Source organism: Erpetoichthys calabaricus, chromosome 10, assembly GCF_900747795.2.
Source record: "Erpetoichthys calabaricus chromosome 10, fErpCal1.3, whole genome shotgun sequence".
NCBI classification, from domain to species: Eukaryota; Metazoa; Chordata; class Cladistia; order Polypteriformes; family Polypteridae; genus Erpetoichthys; species Erpetoichthys calabaricus.
Genome location: NC_041403.2, coordinates 17180754 through 17207639, shown reverse-complemented (window position 1 = coordinate 17207639; position 26886 = coordinate 17180754). Strand labels below are relative to the sequence as shown.

Genomic DNA, 26886 nt, shown 5'->3' with positions numbered 1-26886 from the left:
TCAATATTTCCAAACCAAGTGGTTGTGCAACAAATGTTTTATGCTATACTGAGGCATAATGACAGTAAATCTAACTTAGTTCAAGTTTATATTTGTCATGTGAATTAACAGGTGATCTTATATCCAGCATCAAGGGTTGTACATTCTCCCAATTCCCCTCCATTCCTCAGTACAGTCAAAAAACCCAAAAGGTCAAACAGATAGAAACAATTACCCGCTAATGAATCTCTGGTTACATCTGGTGTTGATGCACTGAGGCAAGGTGTCCTGTAGGCTTGGATCAATGACTGTTAGCACCAAAGGCTCCTGATGAACTTCACAGCTAGGATTCCTGTTAAAACGAGCATTTGAAAGAAATAGTAAATCGAGTGAGAGAGAAGGACAGGACCATTACTATTTGTATTTGTATGACCCTTATATCAGATTTGTCAGTGGTTTTTGGTGAAGTCCAGGATAGTAAAATGATGTGTAAGGTAGAAATAAGCCCCTCATTCATCCTCTAGTAATATATCATAGCTCTTGGTGATCTCCCCAACATGAAAAACACCATCTTTTCTGTAAAGCATTCTCAGCCTCTCCTCTGCTCTAACCTAAGTATGCTGTACTTGCTACAACTCCTGGGGTAACTTTATGAGATGTGCCAAGCCACCTCAAATAACTCCACAATTTAACTCTTTTTATCCTACTGTAATGTGCAGCAGTCCTCTGAAATAAACTTTTCTGTCACATGTACACGCAATCTTATACTTTTCATTTGTAAGCGCAAGCATTGACCATAACCTTGGCTGGACATAGATGAACTATGCAGCAACAGCTTTACCTGGAATCTCATGTCCTGCTTTAGTGCACGTAAAATGACTTGTGTCTAACAACCCACACGTTATTCTCATCTTTTACCAATGTCTCATTGACAGGTCCCTGACAGACTTCACTTCCCAATATTTCTTATCTAAAGCAAACAATTGAATAAGAAGTAAATTACTTAAATTTTCAAGAAAGAAATAGACCTTCTGATGTGGAGGCGATGAGACTCTCATTCAAGCAACATGCCTTGTGTAGCAAATCGGTATATTTAACAAAAGCAACTGATGCCTCATTTTTAGCAGCATATTTGACTCATGGCCTACAAATATGAGTTGTTATTTTACTTGCAGAATTCTTAATCACGCTCCCCTCAACAAAAACAAACACATTGTGGTCATTATGGAATGTAAATACATTGTTGACTGGCCTTGTTGCTTCAAAGAATCCTAAAATTATAGAAGTTGGGAAATCTGAAACAAACAAAGGCAGCTAGCAACCTTCTATACAAGTGGTCTTCATTGTTCATGTAAAACCCAAGGCTGTATGCTGAAGGACTTTACTTCAAAATCACGTAAACAACTACACCCTGATCCGCTTCATCAATGGGAATTACTGAAGAGGGAAGGATGAGCAAACAAAGGACATCACTGTTAAAAAGAGTGGACTTTCTAAGAATGGACGGACATGTATATATGAACTAAACAATCAGGCTACTGATTAATATGTTGATATTCTTTGTAACATATTTCATGAAAACAAGTACATTTTAGCATAATTCAATATAAGAGGGAAGGGCAGAATCACATTTTGCAAAGAAAAAGCTAAAAACTGAATAGAGGGAAACATCTATGACCAAGTAACAGTCATCAGCATCTCAGCAAGCCTCAAGCAAAGATCTGAAGCAGGCGAGAGTGACAAAATGGCCTATGTAACATTCTGCATTTGGACATCTGTATATCCTTTTGGGAAGCTTCCTCAAGTATCATAAACAGTAATTTTTGGTTGGAGTTTGTGATAATTCTAATGTTTAATTCTGTTGATTGCACTTAACAAGACTATACCTGAATGAGAACATACAGACTCTTGTCCTGTCCTAACTCTGTCTTGTAGTAGTGTGAGAGGTGCACTCAGAATAAACAAAGACAATCAGGTTAAGCAGTCAATGACAGGTGCAACTGTGCATATGTTTATGGGATAGGGATGAGGTCACCTTGGTCTCCAGATAAGATGCTATCCCTGGTAAGTAGGCTATGAGCTTTAAAGTCCCTGTAATATTACATGACTTTTCCAGCAATTTTTATTGCAGACTCATATACATAATCTTAGTAAGTTCAAGGCAGTCACAGTGCATTCCAGTCACCGGTCATGTCGTTTGTCATACCCAGCAAACTCAATCTGGTTTGATTTTCTCTTAAGTTGAAGGGAAGGGTTATGTTTGCACAAGAGCTGATAACCAATGAGCATTTACTAAGAAGTACAACACACAAATTGCAGCTTCGAAAAATAAGGGATGCAGATGTTTTGGACCTTACAAATCAGACTCATCTCTCTGATGTTGCATGTTTTACATACCACCACAGAATGAGAATAAAAGAAATAAAAATAGCACAAATCGGTGCTGAACTCGCTATAATTGTAAACCCGTTGCAAAAGCACCAGATTAGTCAGGAAGCACATCACTATCAGAAAAAGGGGTGAACTCAAGATATATTGGAAGTGTGAAATACAGTAGTACTGAAAAGTCATTATGCACTGATTTATTTGACACTGTCTGCAATTTCTAATCGTCTAATATGACATGCTGAGGCAACAAGATCACTAACTAAAGTTGTCAAGCTTGACATACCCTTTCCACTAGAAGTCATGTGATGAGACACAGACATTGGCTTTAAAGGTGACAGAGAAAAACCTCTGCTGTGACTCATTTTTAGCCCAAAATTTAAAAGAATACATTTTTAAATTACAACAAACATCTCATAGATTGGGAAGTTAATGATAAAAGAGTTAATGAGATAGTTTGCTTTAAACTCTTAATGCAAGTTAACACTTTACTTTATGATTACATTTGCTTGGGAAATTCAATGGCCTTGCTGGACTGTAATTCCTGATAGACACTTTTTGGGACATGCTGTTCATTTAGACAAATAAAGTGTGTTTAAATGTAGCTTGGTTTCAGAGGAATGCAAGCAAAAGTGTGCCATAGTCCACTGTGAACTGCTCAATATTTTGTATCAAATTTTCTGAATTTCCCCTTTGGATTAATAAAGTTTATCTTCTTTCTTCTTCTTTCAGCTGCTCCCGTTAGGGGTTGCCACAGCGGATCATCTTCTTCCATAATTAATAAAATTTATCTAATTGTGCCAAAATACTAAAACAACATATATGCCAAGTATTGCTGCATGCAAAATGAGTCTGCTACTTGCAAGGTCAGACAGCAGCAGTGCCTTATTGGTGGAATTCATAAGGAAAAACTAACGAATGGTGGTCAGAGTAAATGACAGAAATGGTGGGCACAACAATAGCACAAGGCATGCCATCAATCAGTAGGCTTTTGGCAGATAATCTTGCACTAGAATAATATTTCCTCCACAGGCATTACATCTTCTCCTCAATAACATTTTACTCAGAAGATGACAGGAGCTGAAAACCAAGCTAACCACTGCCCACAGTGCTGCTTTCACGTGGATAAGGGTATTTTCAGAGCGGCTAATTGTGATGTCTCAGCTTTCCACTTCACTGTGTTGATGAGAATTTGATTGATAATTTGTGAGAAATGCAAAGGTGCTGCTCCATGTTACATTTCATACTGATACTGTAAATCACACTCAAACACAGATTTCACATCTACTGTACCTATACAACACAATCACTCTCTTGGTAGTTTTCACATTTTATTAACGTACAAAAATTAATCATAGTGGATGTAATTTGGCTTTGCTGACACTGATCAACAGGAAAAGACCCTTTAATATCAAAGCGAAAAAAGATCTCTGCAAAGTGGTCTAAATTAATTACAGATGCACACCGCTACAAGACATTATGTAGTAGATGGAACCCATAAGGGTGTTTGCAGGTCTCTCTCTCAGCTTTGCACATTTGGACACTGGCATTTTTCCCCCTCATTCTTCTTGGCCAAACTGCTCAATCTCTTTCAGGCTGAATGGGGATCCTAAGTGAACAGCCTTTTTCATGCCCAGCCACACATTCTTAATTGGATTGAGGTCTGGACTATGATTCAGCCCCTCCAAGATCATTGTTGTTGTTTTAAAACCGTTCATGTGTAGCTTTGGCTTTATGCTTGTGTTCGTTGCCTTGCTAAAAAAACAAATCTTCTCCAGGGTGCAGGATTCTTGTAGACTGCTTCATGTCTTTCTCCAGGATTGTGCTGCCTTATTTCCGCCTCTGTACTCACAAGCATGCCAGGGCCTTCTGCAGAGAAGCATCCCAACAGCCTGATGCTGCCATTATCATGCTTCACGGTGGGGACGGCATACATTTTGACAATCTGCAGTCTAACGTGGCATATAGTGTGATGGCCATAAAGCTCCGTTGTGGTCTCATGAGAGCCCAGAACATTCTTCCAGCTAGATTCCACATGCAGGAGTATTTGCACCATAATCAACTGAAAGCCCAGAAAGACTATCTCCACTGAACTAACTACCGTATATACTCGCGGATAAGTCAGACTTGATTTTACACTATAATTTCTGGTATTTTATAATGTTGGTCGTATAAGTCGAATGCGGAAAACTCACGCTATTGGAACAAGGGATTATACTATGCTAACGCCCACCTGACAGAGTAACCATGGAGCACACGGCCTTTATTTTCTATGTGGGTGCGGCAATGTGCTGTATCAGTGTGTGCTCCTAACCCCCCTCTCTCTCTCTCTCTCTCTCTGTCTATTTTGCCCGAATACCTGAACTATTCCGAAACAACTTTGCACTGATTTGTTTTTTTTGTATCTCACACCCTCATACACCTTTTTCATAAGAGCATCCTTTTATCTACGATGGAGTGTTCAATAAGAACAAATTATGAAGCTGGTTTTAAATTAAACGTCGTTGAAGTAGCGAAAGAAATTGGTAAGTGTGCTGCTGCAACAAAATTTCGATATGTCTGAGAAACTGGTGAGAGATTAGAGGAGGCAAGAAGTGTCGCATAAGTCGGGGTCTGATTTTATGATCGATTTTTTGGGTTTCAAGACCCAACTTATATGCGAGTATGTACAGTAAGTGACTTCTAAAGCAACAGGCTGCACCAGTGATGATTTAGGTGTGTTATAGTAAAGTGGGTGAATATTACTGAGATCATGTATTTTGCATTTTATATGTCATTAATTTAGGCTACTCTGCAGAGATCTGTTTTCATTTTGACATTAGAGTCTTTCTGTTGATTAGTGTCAAAAAAGGAAAATTAAATCCACTGTGATTCAATGTTATATAAAAATAATACGTGAAAACTTCCAAGCAGATAAATACATTTTATAGGCACTGCATCTTAACCATGGCGACATACTATTTGAACGTAGCTGGAGCACTAGTATGACAATTAACATGCTGCACACAGAAATGACTCTTGATCCTGGCAATATGTTCTTTAACAAAAGTTCATATAATGCTTTTAGGTCATAAAGTTAAACAAAAATGCCTAAAGAAAACCTTTTTTGGGAAATGTATTCTTGTGTTGTTTTCTGTGTTAGTAACCAATGTGCTTCTTTATAGAGATTAACTTATTAATCAAAGGCATTGACTTCTGATTATGAAATGTGATAAGAATATGCAATCCTATTGTAATAAACACATTTCACATTACAACATAAAAATGACATACAAGAATTCATAAAATACCAAATCATTCGGTAGTCCTCCAATACTGACTTGGAATGCTGCTTACCAGATAAAGTCCTGATACTGACTATTTAAAAGAAGTGCAACCCATACTTACCGGTTCTCTGCGTTGGTAAGGTTGCCTGTACATTCATTCACTTCCAGTGGACACTCACACGGACACTCGCATTCATTTTGCTCCATTCTGGAAAGAGAGATGATGAAAACAAAACACATTATCTGGGATATGTCAGTATAAAGGAGTACCTACAGGTTACTGACAGAGAATTTAAGCATAAAAATTCTAATAAGTAATGCTGTATGTACAACAAGATTTCAAACAAGCTGCAAAAAAGTAAAATGCACTTGATATTACAAACGCTCAATTGGTACGCTTTAATTACTCATTTTTATTCAACATACCTGTGGCAATTAAGGCACAGCCTATCCACCATACTGCAGGCACAAAATGCTAGGGAATCACAAGTCTCATTCACTATCCCAGCAAAAGCATTAGTGCCAGGGATTCTGGTCAGACGATATTTAGAGCAGTGACTTCCATGAACCAAGTTAGTAAGGTCTCCCTAGAGGATAAGACAACGCCAAATGCTGTCAGTTATTATTTCATTTTTTTTACAATGTCTTTCACAATGAACACTATTACATGGCTTATAAAGTAACTTGTTCTGATTTGTAAAAACATTTAAAGTTGTGCACCACTTTAAAAACACAGGACTTCTCTCCATTAAATATTTATGTAGCACTCATTGTGAACACTAGATGTAGCTGTTACACAAGACAGACTAACATGGTCTCGCAAGCAGACCCACTTACAGTGATGCTGGTGTTAAACTTGTAGAAACGCTGCACAGTTCTGTCACTGAAGCTGTTGCACAGTTTCTTTTTGACGAAGTTTGGATGGTTAAGGATGTCATTTGCAACCAAAGGCTCCTGGGAGGGGCAGAGAGAGAGAATCTTAGATGACAGTAGTACCAGACTGATATTGCTTCTTAGACATAAAAGCCTGCAGGATTCACAGATGTGTGTTAAATAACTTTTTAAAATGCATTTTGTACAAGTGAAATAACAGAATGGGAGGGTATCGCATTTACTGAACTATGAGCAAAGAGTAAAATATAACATTTGTATTTTTCTTCAAATTCTGAAAAGTTTCAATTATTTCAGGAAGAAATCACCACATTTATCACATGCAAAAAAAAAAAAAAAATTTGTCTGTTTTAGTAGCCATACAGGGACCAAAATTGCTAAGAAAGCATTTTAGGTCACATTATAAACCACAAGGTTGCAGCTAAATCTACACAAATAACTAAATGCGGGACCTTCGGTAAATCAAGTTGTCTCTCCACCATTGGTACAAATAAATTAAATAAAGAACGTGTGGTTTTAATTCTTTAATAATAATTCTTTGTATTTATATAGCGCTTTTCTCACTACTCAAAGCGCTCAGCAATTGCAGGTTAAGGGCCTTGCTCAAGGCCCCAACAGAGCAGAGTCCCTTTTTGGCATTTACGGAATTCGAACTGGCAACCTTCCAATTGTCAGTGTAGATCCCTAGCCTCAGAGTTAGTTTATATTTAACTAATTATATAAAACAGTTTTTTTTTTAAATTGTATTATAAATACTGTCTCTTTTGGACACGTATTAAGATTCAAAATCTACAGAAGTGGTGTCAAACTCAGATCCTGGAGAGCAGCAGTGGCTATAGGTTTGCCTTCCACTTTCTCCATTAACTAATTATTAATGCTAATTAAACAGACAGAGTACACTACACTAGTTTTCATTTACAAAACTGTGTTTGTAAACAAAAATGATATCTGTCAAAACTAGCATTTTCACATCCTTTACAATGGTATGTCTGTTCACACTTAAAAACTGAAAATACATACAACATAGCCAATCACCTTAACTAGGCATGTACGCATCAATGGAAAAAGGAAGAGAAGTGTCACCCTTGAAGGCATGTTTACACTCTAGGCCACATCGCACACTGTAGTGACTGGTAAATTACATTTTTTGTGCATGTAATACAGCATTCAAACTGTACAAAACATAATTTAAATGTATACAGGCAAGCAATGCAACAAGTGCCATGGAAGCAACTCCTCTATATCTTTTATGTCAGAATATGGTTTTCTTCTGTGAGGGATGACCAGTTGAGAAATGAGATGATGTAATGAGCACAATCCAATCAGGGAACAGCCATGTAATAAGCACAAACCAATCAGAGCGCGATTAGTGGCTTACTTTCAACATGTTTTTGCCCATCTACACAACAATACTGATCCAGCATTCCAAAGTATACAGTTTTAGAGCATGTTAACAAAAATCTCAGTTTTTTGGTTTAAAAATGTTACAACAGTGTGGACAATGGGCAAAAAAACAAAAAGTGAAGGTCTAAGAAATATCGATCTACTATAGTGCACAGAGTATTTGGAATCAGTTTTAGAAATGAGGGGTGAGGCAGAATGAGAACACTAACAAAAGATAAAATTAAAAAATATGTTTCATTAACAAAAAGGAGGCTCTCCAGGACTGTTTGAGATCGCCCCAAGTCAGCTGGTCATCTGTTAGATTGCTTTGCATCAATTCTTTGGTTGCTGGTTAAGGAAAACAATTAAAGCAAAAAAGGTTAAATTAGCGAAAGTAGTTAGTTACTAACCCTGAAAATTGAGAAAACAAAAACATGCAGCCACTGTGGCCCTCCAGTATCTAAGTTTGACACGCCTGATTTAGGGGAAGATGAAAAAGATCCTTTAAGTAAGTTCTCAGCCTCAGTCCTGGGTGCCCAATGTGGCTATAGGTTTTCATCCTAACTGACTTAAACCTCCACTTTAATTAATTAAACTTATAGTAATCAGTTTCTGTTTTGGTGTCAAACAAGAAATTACAAAAATGAGTTTTCTAAATTTTTATTTTAAGGTAGCAAGCATGTCTACAAGGGGATCATTCATTGTATTTTATACTTTGACTTTTAATTTTCATCACCATTACTTATATTTTTCAGTTTATTCCGGTTATGCAAGCCATATTGAGAATTCTAGTAGATACGATACTAAAGTGGCTGTAACCCTTTATAATTTAGTGCTATTTTCCCTGATCCAAGTTGCACTTTTTGTTAAATGTCATTATTAGGAATGAATTCAGAGAGTTAACAGGATTTACCTGGGTGTAGATGTTGCACTTTAAAAAATGTTTATACAAGCAGACAACTGCAGAAGTTAAAAAAGAAAGTTTGGACTATCAAAGAGAAGGCTGACATTTTATGCAGGCAGTGTGGTATACTGGTTGAAGCTTTGGCCGTCAAATCCTGTTACTGACACTGTGTAATCATGAGCAAGTCACTTCATCTGCCTGTGCTCCAATTGTAAAAACAAAATAAAACAACCAATGTATCTGAAATGCTGAAGGTGTCGACCAAGTAAGAATATTATAATAATTAAGGGAGCAAATCATCATAGAAAAATGTGAATAACGTGTGAGAACAAAGTTAAACATTTAAAGCTATGGCAAAAATACAAATATTTCTAAACCTCTTGAAAATGTCAATTTCACACTACCACGATTTTTAGATGAAGAGTAATGAAAGAACAAGCAGAATAACAAAAACACAATTAAACAATGAGATTAAGTAAATGCAAAATCAATTACAGATTGTGAAATTGGTTGGACCATAAACCTGCATAAAGAGCGAGTCGTCAAAACTGAACTTGAGGAAAAACTGCTTTAACATGCACATCCTTCACTCCCCAGCCACAGTTAAAATGGAAATAACCTGGCACAACCAGTACTGACTTAGAATTCATATTCTGCAACATTAATTTATACACTCTGAAGATATGTGCCTTTTAAAAATCTAACTTCTTTGATATATTTTATTTAAAAATGAACACCATAATGCTTACCTTGTGTGTTATATGCTGCTGCTCTACTGGTGCATGACCTTTGGGGTCAATAAGGGTTGGGTGAGCCACCAAGTATCCCCGATCCTCCATAATAAAACACCTTAAAATGAAAACAAAATACAGAGACAAACACTCAAAGCATTTGTAAACATTTAGAAGGAGAAAAACAATGCTTTGCCACAATATGTAAACTTCCCAGAGACCAAGTTTCCACTCCCTGACATGTGTTTTACTCTCTACAATCTGTGGTGCTGTTGATCATAATCTGCTAGTGAAAAACCTCATTAAGCAAGCTGAATTGACTGCTGTTAGTATGTTCCTACATCTTTAGTCACAAGCAGAATAATTTCATTGAAAAGAACACGAATGTGAAATGCATTATATACAGACTGCCTCATGGTGTCTATCTAAACCACAGCATCCATCTAGGACTTCATAACATAATAGCAAAGGATTGTTCATGAATGCTGTATCACCCTGCCTGTCCATTTCTCAGTAAGAAACATAAGAAATTTGACAAACAAGAGGAGACAATTCAGTCCTTCAAAACCATTTGTTTAGTAGCTAAGCTGTTCCAATATTCCATCCAGATTCTTCTTAAAAGGTTGTCAAGGTTTGTGCCTGAAATACATACGTATCTCTTACTTTGTTCCACAGCCCCACAGCGCTGCATAAAGATGTGCTTCCTGGACTCCCCTCAACTTCCACTGGTGTCCGAGTATGTAGTTTACTCTTAAGATGAAAGAATGTTGCTGGATCTACTTTATCAATGCCTTTGTGGATTTTAAGTGATCCAAGTCTGGTTCTCTTATTTTACCCACAATTGATTTTTATGATATGAAATCATTTCAAAAAGACCTTTGTAACTATGACCATTTAAAAAATGTATTTAGTAAAAGAAATGAGGACTTTTTATGTTTTACCTCAAGCTGTACATGTAACTCTTTCTGTAAATATAAAAGATGATGTGTGGTTACCGCAACTGACCACAACACTGCTCTTGTCATCTATCTTTCAGTGTTACATATTTGACAATTTTCATTTTTTTTAAATGGGATACTTATGAAAACAACTGTCCACATAAGTTACCCGTATTCACTGCACTGTACTAAACAGATCATTGACTCACCCATACAGGCACATGGAAGGATTTTTGCCGGCACCTGGAGCTGCCTTTTTGAGCAGTACCCATGCCTGAAGTGTTATTTTTTGGCATAGGTCAGTTTTTCTGGCCACTATGCAGCAATTAAGAAATATCTTGAAAATCCTACGTAAATATTTAAATATTGTCAGGGAGTGTGGAGTAGTGATCTAAAGTTTAAGACTTTGGACCACAAATCCCAAGATTGTGGGTTCAAATCCCCGCAATGGACACTGCACAGCTTTGTTACTTCACCTGCCTGTACTCCAATTGTAAAAACAAAAATGGATTCAATTATATCTCAAATGTTATTAGTCACCTTGGATGAGGGCATCAGTCAAATAATAAGTTCTAATATTAAATACAGTGGATTTGCTTATTGCACATCATTCTCAAAAGTAATTTTTTTCCAGTAAGTTCTAGCTCTAGAGAGCACTTTCAAATGACCAGCAACCTCAGCATACTACTGTTACAGCACAATAGTTAATTTTTTCATCAATAAATATGAAGCCACTTCAATCAAATAACTTTATAAAACCCTTGTATTTGCTTGATTAACTCAATGTAAAATGCACATGGACCTGAAAGTACATCAGAAGCAATAGTCATAAAGCTCTTTGCGCACACTATCATGTGCTATAGAAATGAGGTAACAATCATCTATGCCAGTTCTTAAAATCGTTTAGTGAATCTCTAAGTGTGAGCCTTTATATCATTGATGTGGATGTTAGTCCATAATGCTATTGCTTAAGTATTAATTGAAAACATTAACTTAAGACAATATTAACTAGACTCATGGGAAATGGTTCTAAAGCAGTGGTTTCCATTCCTAGCCCTGGAGAACCTGTGACTAGAACTTTTTGTTCCAACTAGCTTTATAATCAGTTATTTGAAATGAGTCATTTTCTCTCCAGTTGATGCCACTGTTTAAGTAGCTTATCTTTTTACCTTTCCGTTAATCTGCATTTAGAGAAATGTGGTAGTGACAGATTTACATTCAATGGAAATTTAGAAATATTCGTTTTTTGCCATAATTTTAATTTCTTAACTATTTTGTCGTCTTCTTTTTAATTCACTTTTTTTTTCTGTGGAATTTGCTCCCTTAAATGTATGCTAGTATTTAAAGTTAATGAGAAGCACAGCATACAGCAAAGCAAGACAAATGAATTATGAAATGCTTAACTATGGAAATTTCAAAATTGGTTTTGCCAAATTATATTGGAATACATCAATTACATATATATGTTACATGGAGATATATGTGGTTTTTAATATTGCTGCTTTTTATTCTGCTGCTCTAGGTGTTCCAGTTATTTAAGCCGCCATTTCTTAATGATTAAGCTTCTGTTTCTGGTGCAAAGTCATTTTGCCCTGTGTCTACTTTGCCATTATGTTGACCGTCATTATTAGCATGTAATATTCACAAAAAAAAAATAAAAATGAGAAGTTATTAAAACTATGGGGGGAAAAAAGTTCTCACGCTATTGCCATTTTCTAAATGCAGACGAAGGGGAAAAAAAGACAAGTTATTTGAGTACATGCTGAACTAGTGGTGATTCTAAATTGGCCCTAGTGTGTGCTTGGTGTGTGGGTGTGTTTGTGTGTGTCCTGCGGTGGGTTGGAACCCTGCCCGGGATTGGTTCCTGCCTTGTGCCCCATGTTGGCTGGGATTGGCTCCAGCAGACCCCCGTGACCCTGTGTTTGGATTCAGCGGGTTGGAAAATGGATGGATGGATGGATGGATGCTGAACTAGAGGTAAACCTAACTCACTGCATGTGAAACTGGTCAGAACAAAAACCTGTAGCTACAAGGGTTCCCAGAACTGGGATTGCAAATCACAGCTCAAAGCAACCAACTTTCTTATGGATGTTAATAGATTTCACTTCTCTTCCATTCCTGTTTGGTTGTAGTGACATAGCCCCAAGAGTAACCCAGTCACCCTCCTGTCCAACAAGCCTCTTACTACACAGGACTTTCTTTTAAATTCAAAATGCTGTCAGACTGGTGGTGCTTACACCTTGCAAAAGCGGTATTTTTGTACGAACCAGTTTTAGTAAGTTAGTATTAAAGTTAAATTCACATACAGTAAATGTGTGCTTAGTCATAATAGGAAATAAGTTTCAGACAGTTATATAGATAATGAAAGATTCTTTTTTTATCCCCTGTAACCCTTCATATGTTAATGAAACATTCTTAATATTCTTCTGTATTTCTCGTATGTAATACTACAAATCGATTAGAATGAGTTTGTAAAAGGAAAGGCAAAGAGGAATATAATTTTCTGTCTGTGAATGTAATTTTTAAGAAAAACAGATATATTAAAGTACAACATACAGAAAAAGAAATGTAACTAAGAAATAAACCTTAAAAAGAACCATTATAAGCAAGATTTTAGTTTATGTAGGTGCATTTTCAATTTTTCTTTTCATTTTTGTGTGAACTATTTTGCTTTGTATTTCAGTAAAACCTTTAAAACAAAGACATTAGGACTGTGACATTTTTGTTGATGTGTCATACTTAATGACAGAACCTTTCCTGTAGTCAAAGAATTTTGGAAGCACATGGCTACAACTTTAATTCAATGCAGTTTATGACACATGCCGCTATTCTGCTGCATCAGTGCTGTCAGGCTCCCTACTGTTAATCTATCTTCAAGGCTGAAGGGGTTATTTATTACAGATCACTCATTGAACTCTTGGGAGTTTTAAAACACAAGTCCTGCACTGATAGTTATGAATGCTATTATCTGATAAACACTGCACTAGCCTGATCTCTTATAAGTAAACCTGGAAGGATGAAAATGCAAAGAAACTGTTTATGACAAAAGTAATAATTATGAGATTCAAAACCCCTTACTTATGCACTTCTGAGCAATTCCTTTTCACCAAAAAGTGACAGCCTAAAACCTACCTTATCTTATTTCCTCTGTCCTGATGGCAGACTGGGAGCAAGTCCAAAAGAACTTTGTAGAAATAACGGAGGGTAAAGTCAATGCCCATCACAGCAACAGCAAAACCTGAGGACATCTGGGAGCTTGAGGGGGGAAAAATATTTATTACTAGCTGTGTAACAGTAATCGGGAAGAGCCAAGTTTAATGTCCTTTGTATAATTAACTGGAAAGGTGTTCACACCCAAGTTCACTCTAAGTTTGTTTACCACATTAAGGTGAAAACATAAAAAATAAGGATAAGCCACAATTCTTACATGATAGGTATTAAAGTAGAGAAGAAGTAAAGCCAAGTGTGACAAAACTAAAAAGTTCTATGGCTGGTATCTTGCAATAATAAAATAATGCTTTTTCTGCATTAAAAAAAATTCTAAAGTGAAACATTTTTGTACAAATAAAAATAATATAGAGTAGCAAACACAAATAATTGTGTTCTCCAATGACTACTGTGCAAAGCTAAAGTACCCCATACTTTAGAGTTGTTAAAAGGACGCCGCTACACATTTTTGATTTGTACGTCACTTTGTACAAAACTTCCAGCTAGTACTCGACCTGGAAAGGGAAGCCCTCCAGTGTCTCTAAACTCCGAAACACATCCCCCTAACAGCTATATTTTTAGAAGGTAAACTGATTTCTTAACTAGAAATGGGGTTACGCTGGTGTAGACAAAGTTAATATCCTATTACTTGAGTTGGTTATAATTTTCCATTTTTTCCAACCTATTTTTTATTTATATGGAAAAAAATACGACAGATTCAGAGAATAAGAATCAAAGTCATCAAATTTTTCTTCCTTTCTACATTGCTTTTTATATATTTTATGAAAAGCTGACACATGATGCTAGATGCACATACTGTACAGGTGAAGGATACCCATTTAACTTAATTAGCTGCTGTCTCCCTTGTTATTTGCAACTCATGTTTATTTACCTACAGTATTATCATTAACAAAGAAACACTAAAATTAAAATTCTTGGAAAACAACTAAAACATACTGAAAGTCTGAAAATAATTAAAGTAGTAGTAAACATCTTGCAGACTTTTAAGCAGTTTATTATTAGGGGCTATGTATTTCTAAGTCAACAGAGAGTGACAGCAAGAGCAAGATGTCCAATTGAAAGACTTAATTTAACAAGACTGAAATTAAACTTCACAAAGTCTTTGGAAACAACAGCATTCCACCACAATCATTCTGAAACCTTTCAAAAATGACCAGTTTAGTGTTACATTTGTCCTGAAACTGCAAGGGCACATCAACTTTTATCAAAATTCAACCGATTCTCAATGCTTCATAAGATGGTGTCTTGACATTGTCACTGAAACAGAACTTTCAATCTGTCCCTCGGCCCATGATCCACACTTATTTACTTATGTATTTATTTTTACCTGAGCTGGTTACCTTTAGTTACTTGTCATTTAACAAGAAAAAAAACCCTTTAAGGAGGTGCATTTCTAAAATAATTTTACTGCTGCATTTCTCTGGAATTTTCTGCATCTGAATGTGCCATGAAGCAGTTTACTGTAACAGCTTAAATAAGCTACAGGGGCTCATTAGTTTAATGGAGAAGCACTATGTCTATGTGTAATGGCCTACGCTGAAGCCAACAATACAATAAAGCACAGTATAATGTGGGCACAACTCAGATTTCGCTTCAATATTTTTCAGAGTCACCACTGCTTTTGACTAACGACTCCCCTATGAATACCAATATTACAGCTATTACCTGGATGCATGAATAGTATGACTAATGGTGACAACATATCCTGCTCCCCCTACATCTAGGTAGGGGCCCGTGAAGGTAATGAGGCCTGGATTGGCAACAGCATGTAGGTACCTGAAATGAGGAAAAAAAAAGCCTAGATTATTCAAAATATTCAGTGGTCCAAATCTTTTGCCCACAATCAATAGAAACCGGATTACATTTGCATCTTACTGTAATGTTAACACGATTTGTGTAACCCTAGAGATACAATTAAGTTTTGAAATTACAAGAGTAGTCTGCCTATACAAGAAAAAGATTCGAAGCACAACTTACCAAGGCACAAATATTTTGCCTTTCCAAACAATTGCTTTGTGTCCCTTTTACAGATGCATATTCTTTGATCAGATTTCAGCACTTTAATACTAATTCAGGAGAGACAATCGTGCAATTAACGAAACAGAAATGGGAGCATTTTAGAAACAGCATGGCAATACAGTGGTTGGTCCTGCTACCATAAAGATCCAGCACTGGCTTGAACCGTGTGCTTCCTTACTGTGTGCATCTGTGGCCAAGATGCTCAAGATACTAAAGTGTTCCTCACATATCCACAAAGACTTACCTGTTGGATTAACTTGAGACTCCAAACTGGCCAAGTGTGAGTGCTGGGATGTGTATATAAGTGGGCCCTTCAAAAGATATGAAACTCATACTGCTGAGATTATGCTCCAGAACCCCATGACTCTGAACTGAATTAAGAGGGTCTAAGAATGTTAACATAATTTCTTTAATGGATATTTAATATGCTTCATAAAGTTGTAATTCCTTATGTGTGCACAATGTAAATCATTGTAATAGGACTACAAATCGCATCCCTGACAATGTAACCAAAAAACTTTAGAAATACAGAGTAATGTTTTATTTTCAAAAAAGGCACTTGTTTCAACTTACCTCACTTCTAATTTCAATTAAATAATAAAACATATTTTACAGTATTTCTGTTATAAAAATACTACATTTCCTTATTCCTCCTGTTTTGTCTTCATTTTACAACATACTACAGAATATACTACATTGTGTGGTGGTGTGTGTGTTTATAATAAAATGTGACAAAAAAGTAGTCATGCAGTCATCCATAATAAGGGATTTCATGACCGTAGCAAATGACCAATTTATTGATCCACAGCAAAGCTGTGTGTGAAGCTTGGTGGGATACATACAGGTAGCTATGATTTATGTTATGAAGTTATACAGGTGCCAAATAATGATCTGTGGCACATCCAGCCAAGCTTTCCACTCCCACTTTTCAAGCCTCAACAGTGTACGGTTGGTATAGACTGGGCTGTAGATAGTATCACAAAATGTCACCTACATACTCTAACAGAGATAAGATAAGAATTTGCCCTAAGCAATTCTCCTTTGGCCATGCTCTCCTTCTCAAGGGTGGGGTTTAATTTGTCTTCAATTCTTTTTTGTATTAATTGATCTATTTGTATGGAATGATTACAATAAAATTAATAAATTAAAAAAAAAAAATTGTGACAGGATAGAAGATATCAGACGTGTGTCCTCAGGTACTGTCATTTTGAAAATGACACCAGGTAGACATCCTCTTAAGTGGAGACAAGATCTCCTTGACATATGATTACACAGTTAAAGTGCCCTTAAAACACAAGGGAGGCAACTAATTATCATAGGTGATGACATCCCACTGTGTTACACTATCCGTTCCATTCAACATTGTTGTCCAGACACCACCATTGGCCACATTATCATTAAGTGAAAATGCATTGGTTAGCAGCCCCAGAAGGTGAAATGTAATTCTTCACTGAATACGACCCATTTTATGGCTGGTGAACCTGAGGTATAGGTCAATGTTGAATGTTTATCAGCAGACTTTGTAATGAGTGCCTCTGTGTTTCAGAAGCATTACCTTAGAATCCGTGGATTTATGTTAGGTAGAATGCCCAGAGGGGACTGGGCGGTCTCGTGGCCTGGAACCCCTACAAATTTTATTTTTATTCTCCAGCCGTCTGGAGTTTTTTTTTTTTTTTTTTCTGTCCCCCCTGGCCATCGGACCTTACTCTTTTTCTGTGTTAACTAATGTTGTCTTATTTTAATTTCTTATTTTGTCTTTTATTTTTATTTCCTTTTCTTCATTATGTAAAGCACTTTGAGCTACTTTTTTGTATGAAAATGTGCTATATAAATAAATGTTGTTGTTGGACAGGATTTGGGTTCTTTGCACAATTTTCTAAATTTTTAGATGACAAGGAATTTATTTTACAATGCCATTTAGGGTTAGTCAGTTTTTTCAGATCTAATATATTTTAGCATGATGTGAAAGGATAGTACTGACAAAATATAAGACACCACAGTAAATGAGATATAATTTCTGTTGAATCAAGGTGCTTCTTACCCAAGTGTGGTCAGTGGGATCATTGTGCACTTAAAATGCCGTCATGCGTCAGGTTATACTGTAGTAGAAAGGCTGGGTGGACCCACTTGGTCATTGTGATGGCTACCATTGCATCAATCTACTGAGGATTCATGGGTCACAGTGGCTAAGGTGATATTGACATAGAATTGGAGGGAAAGTCTGCATCAGCAATGTGAGACTATGAACAAAAGTGGAAACTCACTGATCAAGACGACTGTACTGAGCAAGAAAATATTGTCACTAAGATAGGAGTAAGGAGTTTATTTAAAAACAGTCCATTGAGAACTTCACAGAGAGATATGCTAAGGTCAAGCTTTAGTGGAGAAATGAATTAAACAAAAACATAGTTGTGTGTAATGCTGGTCAAACAACACAAAATGTGTCTTACTAAAAAAGAAAATCTAATTGTCTTAATGCGGTTGGTGCCAACTTCTGATCCTTTCATTTATGTGCCTCAGCAGATTCATCAGACCAGGCTATGTTTTTCCAGTCATCAGCGGTTCAGTTTTGGTGAGCCTGTGCCCACTGAAACCTGCTTTTTGTTCTTGGCTGACAGAAGTAGAACCTAATGTGGTCGTCTTATGTTGTAGATCATCCATGTCAAGTTTTGACATGTTGTGAATTCTGTTGTTCTTTATTGCTCACCACAATTGTAAAAAATGTTATCTGAATTACCATAGTCTTTGTTAGCTCAAACTAGTCTAGCCATTAGACTAGTTTTAGACTCATCAACAAGGCGTTTCTGTCCACAGAATTGCCACTCACTGGGTATTGTGTGTTTTTCATACCATTCGGATTAAACTGTAGAGACTGTTGTACATGAAAATCACCAGTTACTGAAATAATCAAACCAGCCCATCTGGCATCAACAAGCGCGCCACTATCAAAAAGACTGAGATCACATTTTTACCTCATTCTGCTGTGAACATTAACTGAAGCGCCTGACCTGTATCGGTCTGATTTTATGCATTGCATTGCTGCCACATGATTGGGTAATTCGACAATTTCATGGATGGGCAGCTGTACAGGGTGTACCTAATAATTTGCTCAGTGAGTGTATACTGAATGCTGTTTTGCTGTTTTTGTTGTATGTCATTTTTTCATGCTCAATTTGTATAACCTTTGGTGTAACGACATTCAGGGCAGTTGAACTGAAACCCCAGGATGTGACTGCATGGTTTTTGTTATATATTATTAACGTGCTTGTCTATTTGACATCCGAATGAAAAGATTAGTGATGTCATTATTACCAAAACTCCACAAAGCTTAATTATGACTGCTGACATTTTATGCTACTTGTATGTTTAATATATCTCATTGATGGCGGTCATTTTTAACTGGATTTAATTTAAAAGAATGGGGGCTAATTTATGTTTTTTCACTAGGTCCCATCAAATTCTGGCTACAACACTATATCACACATGGGCTCACAAGTGAAAGTGTGTTTAATAAGAATAAATTGAAACAAAGTGAACTAAAACTTTCATAAATTCTAGAATGGTACCTCAGACTTTTCCCCTTCCTTTACCAATACAGAAAATAAGCTGATCTTACACAGACAATGGTGTTGCATCACTCCAGTACCATTCCAAGCACCGAGAAGCTGATTTGGTGGTTTGTGGTGACCCACCATCATATTTAAACAATTTAAGTAGCTGTTTCCTTTGTCATTTATATGCCGGTAATTCACTGAACCACTGCGCCTCCTCATACTCCTCCCAACGCCTCTCACATAGGGAATTCAAAAGTATTTGATAATCTGGCTGCTAAATAAAAATCATAAGCAATTGCCTGAAAAGCTTCCCACTTTTAAGACTGAAGAATGCAATTTACATTTTGGATTGGTTAAGGATTATATGGAACTACAAAGAAATGTATCAGGCTGCCAAGTCCTGGTAGCCCACAGCTGTCATGACATGTACTGCAAAGACTCAGATCTCATAAATACACTCGATTCTTTACAACTACAAACTTTCTGCACTAATGCATGCAATAAAAACATTTCTTCTCACTAACAGGTACGATTACAAAAAATTAAAACTGAAAGCTGGCCCTTGAAATACATTTCCTGATAAATGTTTGGGGACAATTCACAACAGTTTAAAACTTACCATTGTCTTCTTGTAGGATCAAATGCTTTGTCCATGAGAGACCCAGGATAAATCCTCAGCACCCCATTGGGTGTTGCTATGTAACGACGTACAATGTAGCTGTTCAGGCTGCTCATTTCCATTTGAGTCATCCATTCATCGATTACGTGACTGGTAGCCATTACTTCGTTTCTTACTGAAGACTGCAAAACAAGAAATAGACATTTCACAGGGTTTCGTCAAGGCAGCCATGAGAAGAATCTAGTCTGTGTTTGGGACTTGTTTACCGTAAACTGACTTAAAGTTTCCCCCCACTTCAAAAGAAACTGCTTAATGCTGCTAAACAACACGATTAATGACCACTTATGTGCATTTAAAACTATAAAAGAGCACCCAAAAGATGTCAGTGGCCTTTTTGGAAACCTTTAAAGTGCACATTATGGATGACCACTCCTTTTCTGTAAAAAAAAAACTACAATCCTGTGTGGATAAAGAATATACAGTATGCAAATAAAATTTAGGAAAAGAAAAACAAAAACCCTAAGTGAGCATTTCAGTACCTAATAATGTCACCAAATGAATAGTGCCTTATCAATCATCCATTTTTTAAACCTGCTTAAAATTCAACCCAAGCTTCTCTGTAAACTAGACCCTACTGCCTTAACAGTTAATTCATACTGAAAAGGCTCTTTAAGTCAACTTCAAGTACATAAAACTTTCAATTTTATAGAATGCCTTTAAGATCACGATAAATAATAAAGATACAATATAAAGCAAAACACACATTCATCGCAGTTGATAGAAAGAAAAAAAATCCAGCATTATGTCTGCAGAAAAAAAAAATGACAAGTGCACAAATTCAAACCCGCTGAAATATTTTGAAAAAGCAATTGAGAAAATCTGGATTTTCAACATTAAGCTGAATGTTAGGAACGGTGCAAGAAGAGTATCCCAGAAACAGTGCCAACCAACAGTAGATTGCAAAGTTTAAGAGCTGCACTTAGGGAGCTCCAAAAGATATTGGATGTTTCAAACATTTTAAGTTGACTGGACATCTAGAGTTCCACCAATGAAAATATTTAAAAATAGTTTAGGGACTGCCAAAATGTTTATAGACTGGATTATTGACTTTAATAATCTGTATTGCCATGATATGACATTTATTGTGAGATTTTTCAGTGAAATAGTAACTCACATCAGTCCTTAGTAAATCTGAATTAGTGCTGCAATGAACAGAAGCTTTATGAAAGAACAAGTTTTCTAAAGACCATGTCACATTACGTGGCTTTTTCAGTCAAAGGAATCATTTCTATAATCTCCGTGAGAAGGAGGTAGACGTGGTGCACTCCTGTGACCGGTGATCATGTAGTCTGACATACTTAGCGACTCAGTCTTACCAGACAACCACTCACCTCGACAAAATTAAGCCAGTTTGTCTTAAGTCATAGGGACTTGCTCTGTACATGTTGAGAGCGGAGAATCAATGAGTGCACTCTTGGAAATACAACTCATAAGATGCAACTATAAGTAATGAGAAACATGGGTGTTTTTGACGTGACAAATAAAATAGAGGATCATTTATCTGAAAGCAGGTTTACGTACCACGACAGATTGGAGAAAATGAAAAATGAAAAAAGGGCAGGGATTGCAGCTGAACTTGCCATACCTGTTAACATTTTGTCAGGTAGCACATTACTGACTTTCACAAAAAGGGGAAATGTTAAAACTGTGCTGGAAACTTGTCACGTGCTCATTTAATGTGACATGTCCTGTGATTTCTAGTTGTGTTTTGTAACATACTCACATCAGCAACTGTAGTCATCAAGTTGGAATACTCCTCCAACTAGGAGTTTTGTAATGTGACATTGTGGTGTAACTTTCAGCACACTGTCCTGTGCATAATAACAATGCCTCTTGACGCTCAATACTTTCAGTTACAGAAACATTCACAATTTCAACAGATGAAAATGTGGAACATTTCTGCCTGTGTAACTATGTCTGTAGTTGTTTACTATATACCAGTCAAAATTTACCACAATATGCTGTCTAAGCTAGCTGCAAGGTATAAACATGAGCTATCCAGAAAACGATGGGACACATAACACACATTAAACAATGAACAGAACATATGACTTTCAGTGCAGATGAAAATATTAAAACTATATATTAGTTTCAAAATAAGCACAAGTCAAGGTAATAGTAGCTGTGTACATTCTAAGCTCCATTAGGAGGGTACTTTAAATACCTATAAGCATCCGATCAGCTTGTATTTTTATGAGCATTTTTAAAGCCTAATGGAAAGGATGCAATTTTCCACCTGCTTCAAAAGACAATGACATCTGTGCTCCTTAATAAAGTATCTATCTATCTATCTATCTATCTAAACAAAAAAAAATAGATTACAAACTAATGGTACTTGCATTGTGATTAAATGCTTTTAGAAACTGGTACTGGGATGCATCAACACAAAATATTCCAGGTAGTATGGAGAACTTCCAGATTAAATTTAATAAATGGTCTACAGACAATGTCAAATCCCTTTCATCTCAAACCATTGTGGCATACCTGAATAATAAAACTGCTTTGGCAGGGTACTGTTTATAGATTACAACACAGTACTTAACACTGTTATGCCATCCAAGTTCATTACTTGGTGCCAAGACCTTGCATTCCCTGCCATTCTCTATAGCTGGGTGGTGCAGACTTCCTATCTGACAGGCTGCAGCATGTATAGACTGACAGCATTACTTTCTCCACACAGGCACCCACCACGATACTTTACCGAGCCCCTTCAACTCCATCACAAGAGTTAATGACGACACAACAATCACCAGCATAGTCACCAACAATGATGAGACAGCCTACAGAGACAGAAATTGCATTCTGAAACAGTGGTATCAACCCACCTATTCCTCCCTTGAGTATTAGCAAAATGATCATAGACTTCCGGAAGTAGGAAGAAGACCACACTCCCGTCTACATTAGTGGGGATGATATGAGGATCCATGGCTTTTAATTTCTTGGAGTCCCAATCATGGATGGACAAAACCTGGCACACATCTTGGCTTATTGCAGGCAGCAGTAAAGATCAATAAGACTCAAAATGTCTTATTGCTTATGTAATATTGTTCTTTTATATACAATATGCAGCACATACATATGCCTATTACTTATTATTATCATGAGTATGTTACATGCTCTCTTTTTCCTTTTGCTATGAACTGCTTGCCCTCACTGTCATTCTTGTGCTAGATAAATATGTGAGAAAGCCTTAGGTGCGAAGAAATTTAAGGTGGCCCAGAATTGCAAGATTTTTTGTAGGCTTCAGGGATTCTAGTGTTAATTGGCCTTTGCTTGGAGAAATGTCAAGAAGGTTGTTTATTATTCTGAGCTCTAGAAATGGGACGGTTAACTACTAGCTTTGCACTGACTGGTTTATCAAACTAAAACAATATTATCTTAAAATACCAATAAATGTTACTGCACCCTAGCTTTTTGAGATCACAACAACCAACCATTATACGAGTAAGCACCTTGCCATTATTCAAATGCTATTCTCCCAGCAGTGCCTGGACTGGGTAATATGCTAAACAGTCCTTTAATATAAGCAAAGCATGACATTATTATTTGTGTTTGACTGGTTTTCTTTGTTATCGTGGCTATGTTGTTGCTGTTGTAGCTTGAAAGTGGCATTTGACCAGAAAAACCCTCTCACGGTGCAACTCAGTATTGAACTTGGTCCAGTCACACAGTTAATGCGGCTCACAAACACCTTGACTTCCTCAGAAAGCCAAGATAGCTAATCTGTGCTCAACAGCTTTTATAGGTGCACAGTGGAGTCTGTCTTAAATGAATGTGTCACATCACTGTATAGAACCTGCTCAAACACACCACAAAGAACCGGAGGGGATGGTAAAGTTGCCACCCAGTATTAAAAGCACACAGCTCAAGGACATACAACAGAAGCTGTTTTAGGAAGGCACACAATATTATTAAGACCTATATCTTTCTAAAAAATGTCAATTGTCTTCCTCCTTTGTTCAAGATCATTACCACTAAACCCGAAAGATTTAGGGACACTTTGTATCCACAGCTGAAAAGGTTACTAAACTGCTGTTCATATTAACAATGACATTAACAGTACCTCATGAGTGATCCTTCTATCATCTGATATTGTACTGAACATACGGATGGCCTAAAATAGGTACAGCATATACATTTTATAAGGAGGATGTTCTGTGGCTAAGTCAAGCTCTTATCCAGTAGAGCTAAAGGTAGGATCACTGGCAGTTTTGTTACTTGTAATAGGCCCACACAAAGTCATGTTTCAAATTCAGGATTTTCTAAATTACATTTGTTGTCTGCTGATAGTATTAAACTACTGTCACTAGTCTGTGAGAGGCATAAAAGCCAGAATTTCATAGTAGTGAATGAGACAGAATAGCTATTATCTAAACAAACACGCTTGATGGACTGATCTCCCTTCCATTTGTCAAATGTCTTATGCTCTTACATTTTCATGACGATAAACCTCAAGTTGACCTTGAGAGAATAAACTATACTCAGCCCTAACTATTGCTGTTCTAATGGTACACTTCTGTGCTATCCAGCCATCCATTATCCAACCCGCTACATCCTAACTATAGGGTCACTTCTGTGCTACGGATTGAATTTATGAATTTGTTTTACATATATTAAACAAAAGTAACAGTTCATGGCCCCTGTTCACAAGATATTTCACAATAAGTCACATATAAACAAGAGGAATGCTATTAAATGCAAAAAGTATGCAAATATCAATTTCTGTTCAAAAGGGTGTTGTGTGACTTTTAAGAGCATTCTCTAAAAAGCCACAAAAGGTTTCTCAGCTCTTTCGTCCATTACAAGACAGAGCTACTATAGAAGTAAAAATTTACAGCTACAGCTTTAAGAAATTAAGAGTAGTCTGGATATTCTAGCCAATTAAGACATTTCATAAAGCAACAAACTCACACAGTCAGGCATGTTAGTAACCCTCTTATTTAAATACAGTGTCACGTTAGACCAAAGTCTATCCCGGCAGTACTGTGCACAAGATGGGAACTAACTCTGTACAGGGAACTCATCCACTGCAAGCCATTTTCACTTATACATGCCCACAAGTGCTGCCAATTCTGTTTCTTAAACTGCCCTTCTTAAGGGTGTGGAATTAAACTTGATAACCCTTAAAATACAGACTGATGTAAAAGGTACAAATGAGTAAACTCCACACAAATTTAACTGGAGCTCAGATTTTAACCCAGAATGCTGTGAAATTATATAAGCCTATAAAAAAGAAGAAAAAAAAGTAACATTAACACATCTTAAAGACATCTGCATAGGTTTGCCATTATTACCACATACCTTGAGTCCAGGATTAGCAATGAGACGTGTGTTGTCACTGAGATATGCTGTGTAGTGCTCCACCATGCGCTTTGTTTCAGGCTGGCTGAGGTGCTCATATGGTGAAGAGAAACTCCCTGCAGACAACATGACTGTGGGGGACTCTGCATTAAAATGAAAACACAAATATTAAAAGATGAACAGCAATATGGATAGAAATAATAAATACCAACATGGTGGCAAAAAACAATTCTAATGAAGGCTACATTGTACACATTGAATGCTTCCATCCTTAGTATAGAAATAGTTTAAAAGCATGATTTTCCAAGAAAGCTTCTAATTGTTAACCAAAAAGTATGAATGTCTACAAGAGTTTTACAAATAATCCTGAACAGTGATATTTAACAACTTCTTTCACCATGATGAGGTCATCCAATAGAGCTAAAAAGAGCTATTACTGGCTTTGATGTCACTTGTAATAGGCCCAGGCGACCCATGTTATAGATGCACAATTTTCCCTAACTTAACTAGTACAGTTGGTTGGTTGGTGGGTTGGTAGGTAGATAGGTAGATATAGATACTTTATTAATCCCAAACGGAAATTCACAACATCTCATGTTATCCCTTATGAAAAGGAAATACACTGCAATATACCCAAAAATGAGGAAACATATTTCAAATTAAAGTACCATATATGTATTTCAAATTCAACTTTTAAGATTAAATCTGAAAAATAATAAAACATTTCCCTTAATATATTGGAATATGCTGTAAAAGTTGTATTTTCAAATATACAGTGCTTAAGGCATGAAATTTACTGCATGTTCAGAGCCATGGCTGATCATTCATGACTCATCTTTTTATATGGAAAAAGCTAAACACCGTTCTTCCCAATGATTCCTATTAATTCTGAATTCCATGTAACTAATAAGTAGTTCAAGCCAGTAGCTCCACCAGTATTCACAGGCTCCAACTTACTTATAATAAGTAGTTTAAAATTTGTGCTCTGTCAAAGTATAATTAGATTTTGAACACACCTTAATATAAGAAGCACATATGAGGCATCTGTTGGAAATTTTCAATTTCAGATTAATATATTTTTAAAAATATACTGAAATATGAAAACAATATCTTGAGAAATATGTAGAGTATAATTAGCATTTACAATATATTGTAAGTCTTTATATTTCCAGTTTATGTGTATGCTGATAATTCCAGAAGTAACTATTTAGCAATATTTCAACAAAAAAGGATATGTTTTGCAGGTTTTGAGCAAGCAACTGAATAAATGACATACGGATTATGTGACATGACAAACATGACTGTTTTTCTTTTTTCCATGGACCGTTTTCCCATGATTTGCTGTTGACTTCAATTATACATTTAATTATGTCAAACGTATTTCAATTCTGCATGAACAAATAAGATTAAAAATTGTTCTAGGTCACCACTACAAAGTACATGTAATAAGTAATATTAAAAAATATTTTTAGGTTGAGTATTTCTTTAAAATCTTTTACAACATATTTTAAAATATGATCACAGGGAGTAATATATTTTTAAAAAATATATTTTACATGTGTTTCACTACTGTAAGGGACTATTCAAGAAATTCTGTACTGCTAAGCCCAACTGAATGTGGGTTGCTG

General features: G+C 36.3%; 1 protein-coding gene across 1 annotated transcript in view; it reads right to left on the bottom strand.

Annotated features, from left to right (window-relative positions):
• Nucleotides 1-26886, bottom strand: part of cachd1 (cache domain containing 1) — a 296821-nt gene that overhangs the window by 32440 nt on the left and 237495 nt on the right. The window contains exons 14-22 of the mRNA XM_028810950.2: nt 25259-25401; nt 19898-20079; nt 15371-15481; nt 13610-13732; nt 9558-9657; nt 6468-6584; nt 6057-6217; nt 5752-5838; nt 215-331 (exon numbers count right to left, since the gene is read on the bottom strand). Of these exons, the coding sequence (XP_028666783.1) occupies nt 215-331; nt 5752-5838; nt 6057-6217; nt 6468-6584; nt 9558-9657; nt 13610-13732; nt 15371-15481; nt 19898-20079; nt 25259-25401 (1141 nt within the window). The remainder of the gene's footprint in view (nt 1-214; nt 332-5751; nt 5839-6056; nt 6218-6467; nt 6585-9557; nt 9658-13609; nt 13733-15370; nt 15482-19897; nt 20080-25258; nt 25402-26886) is intronic.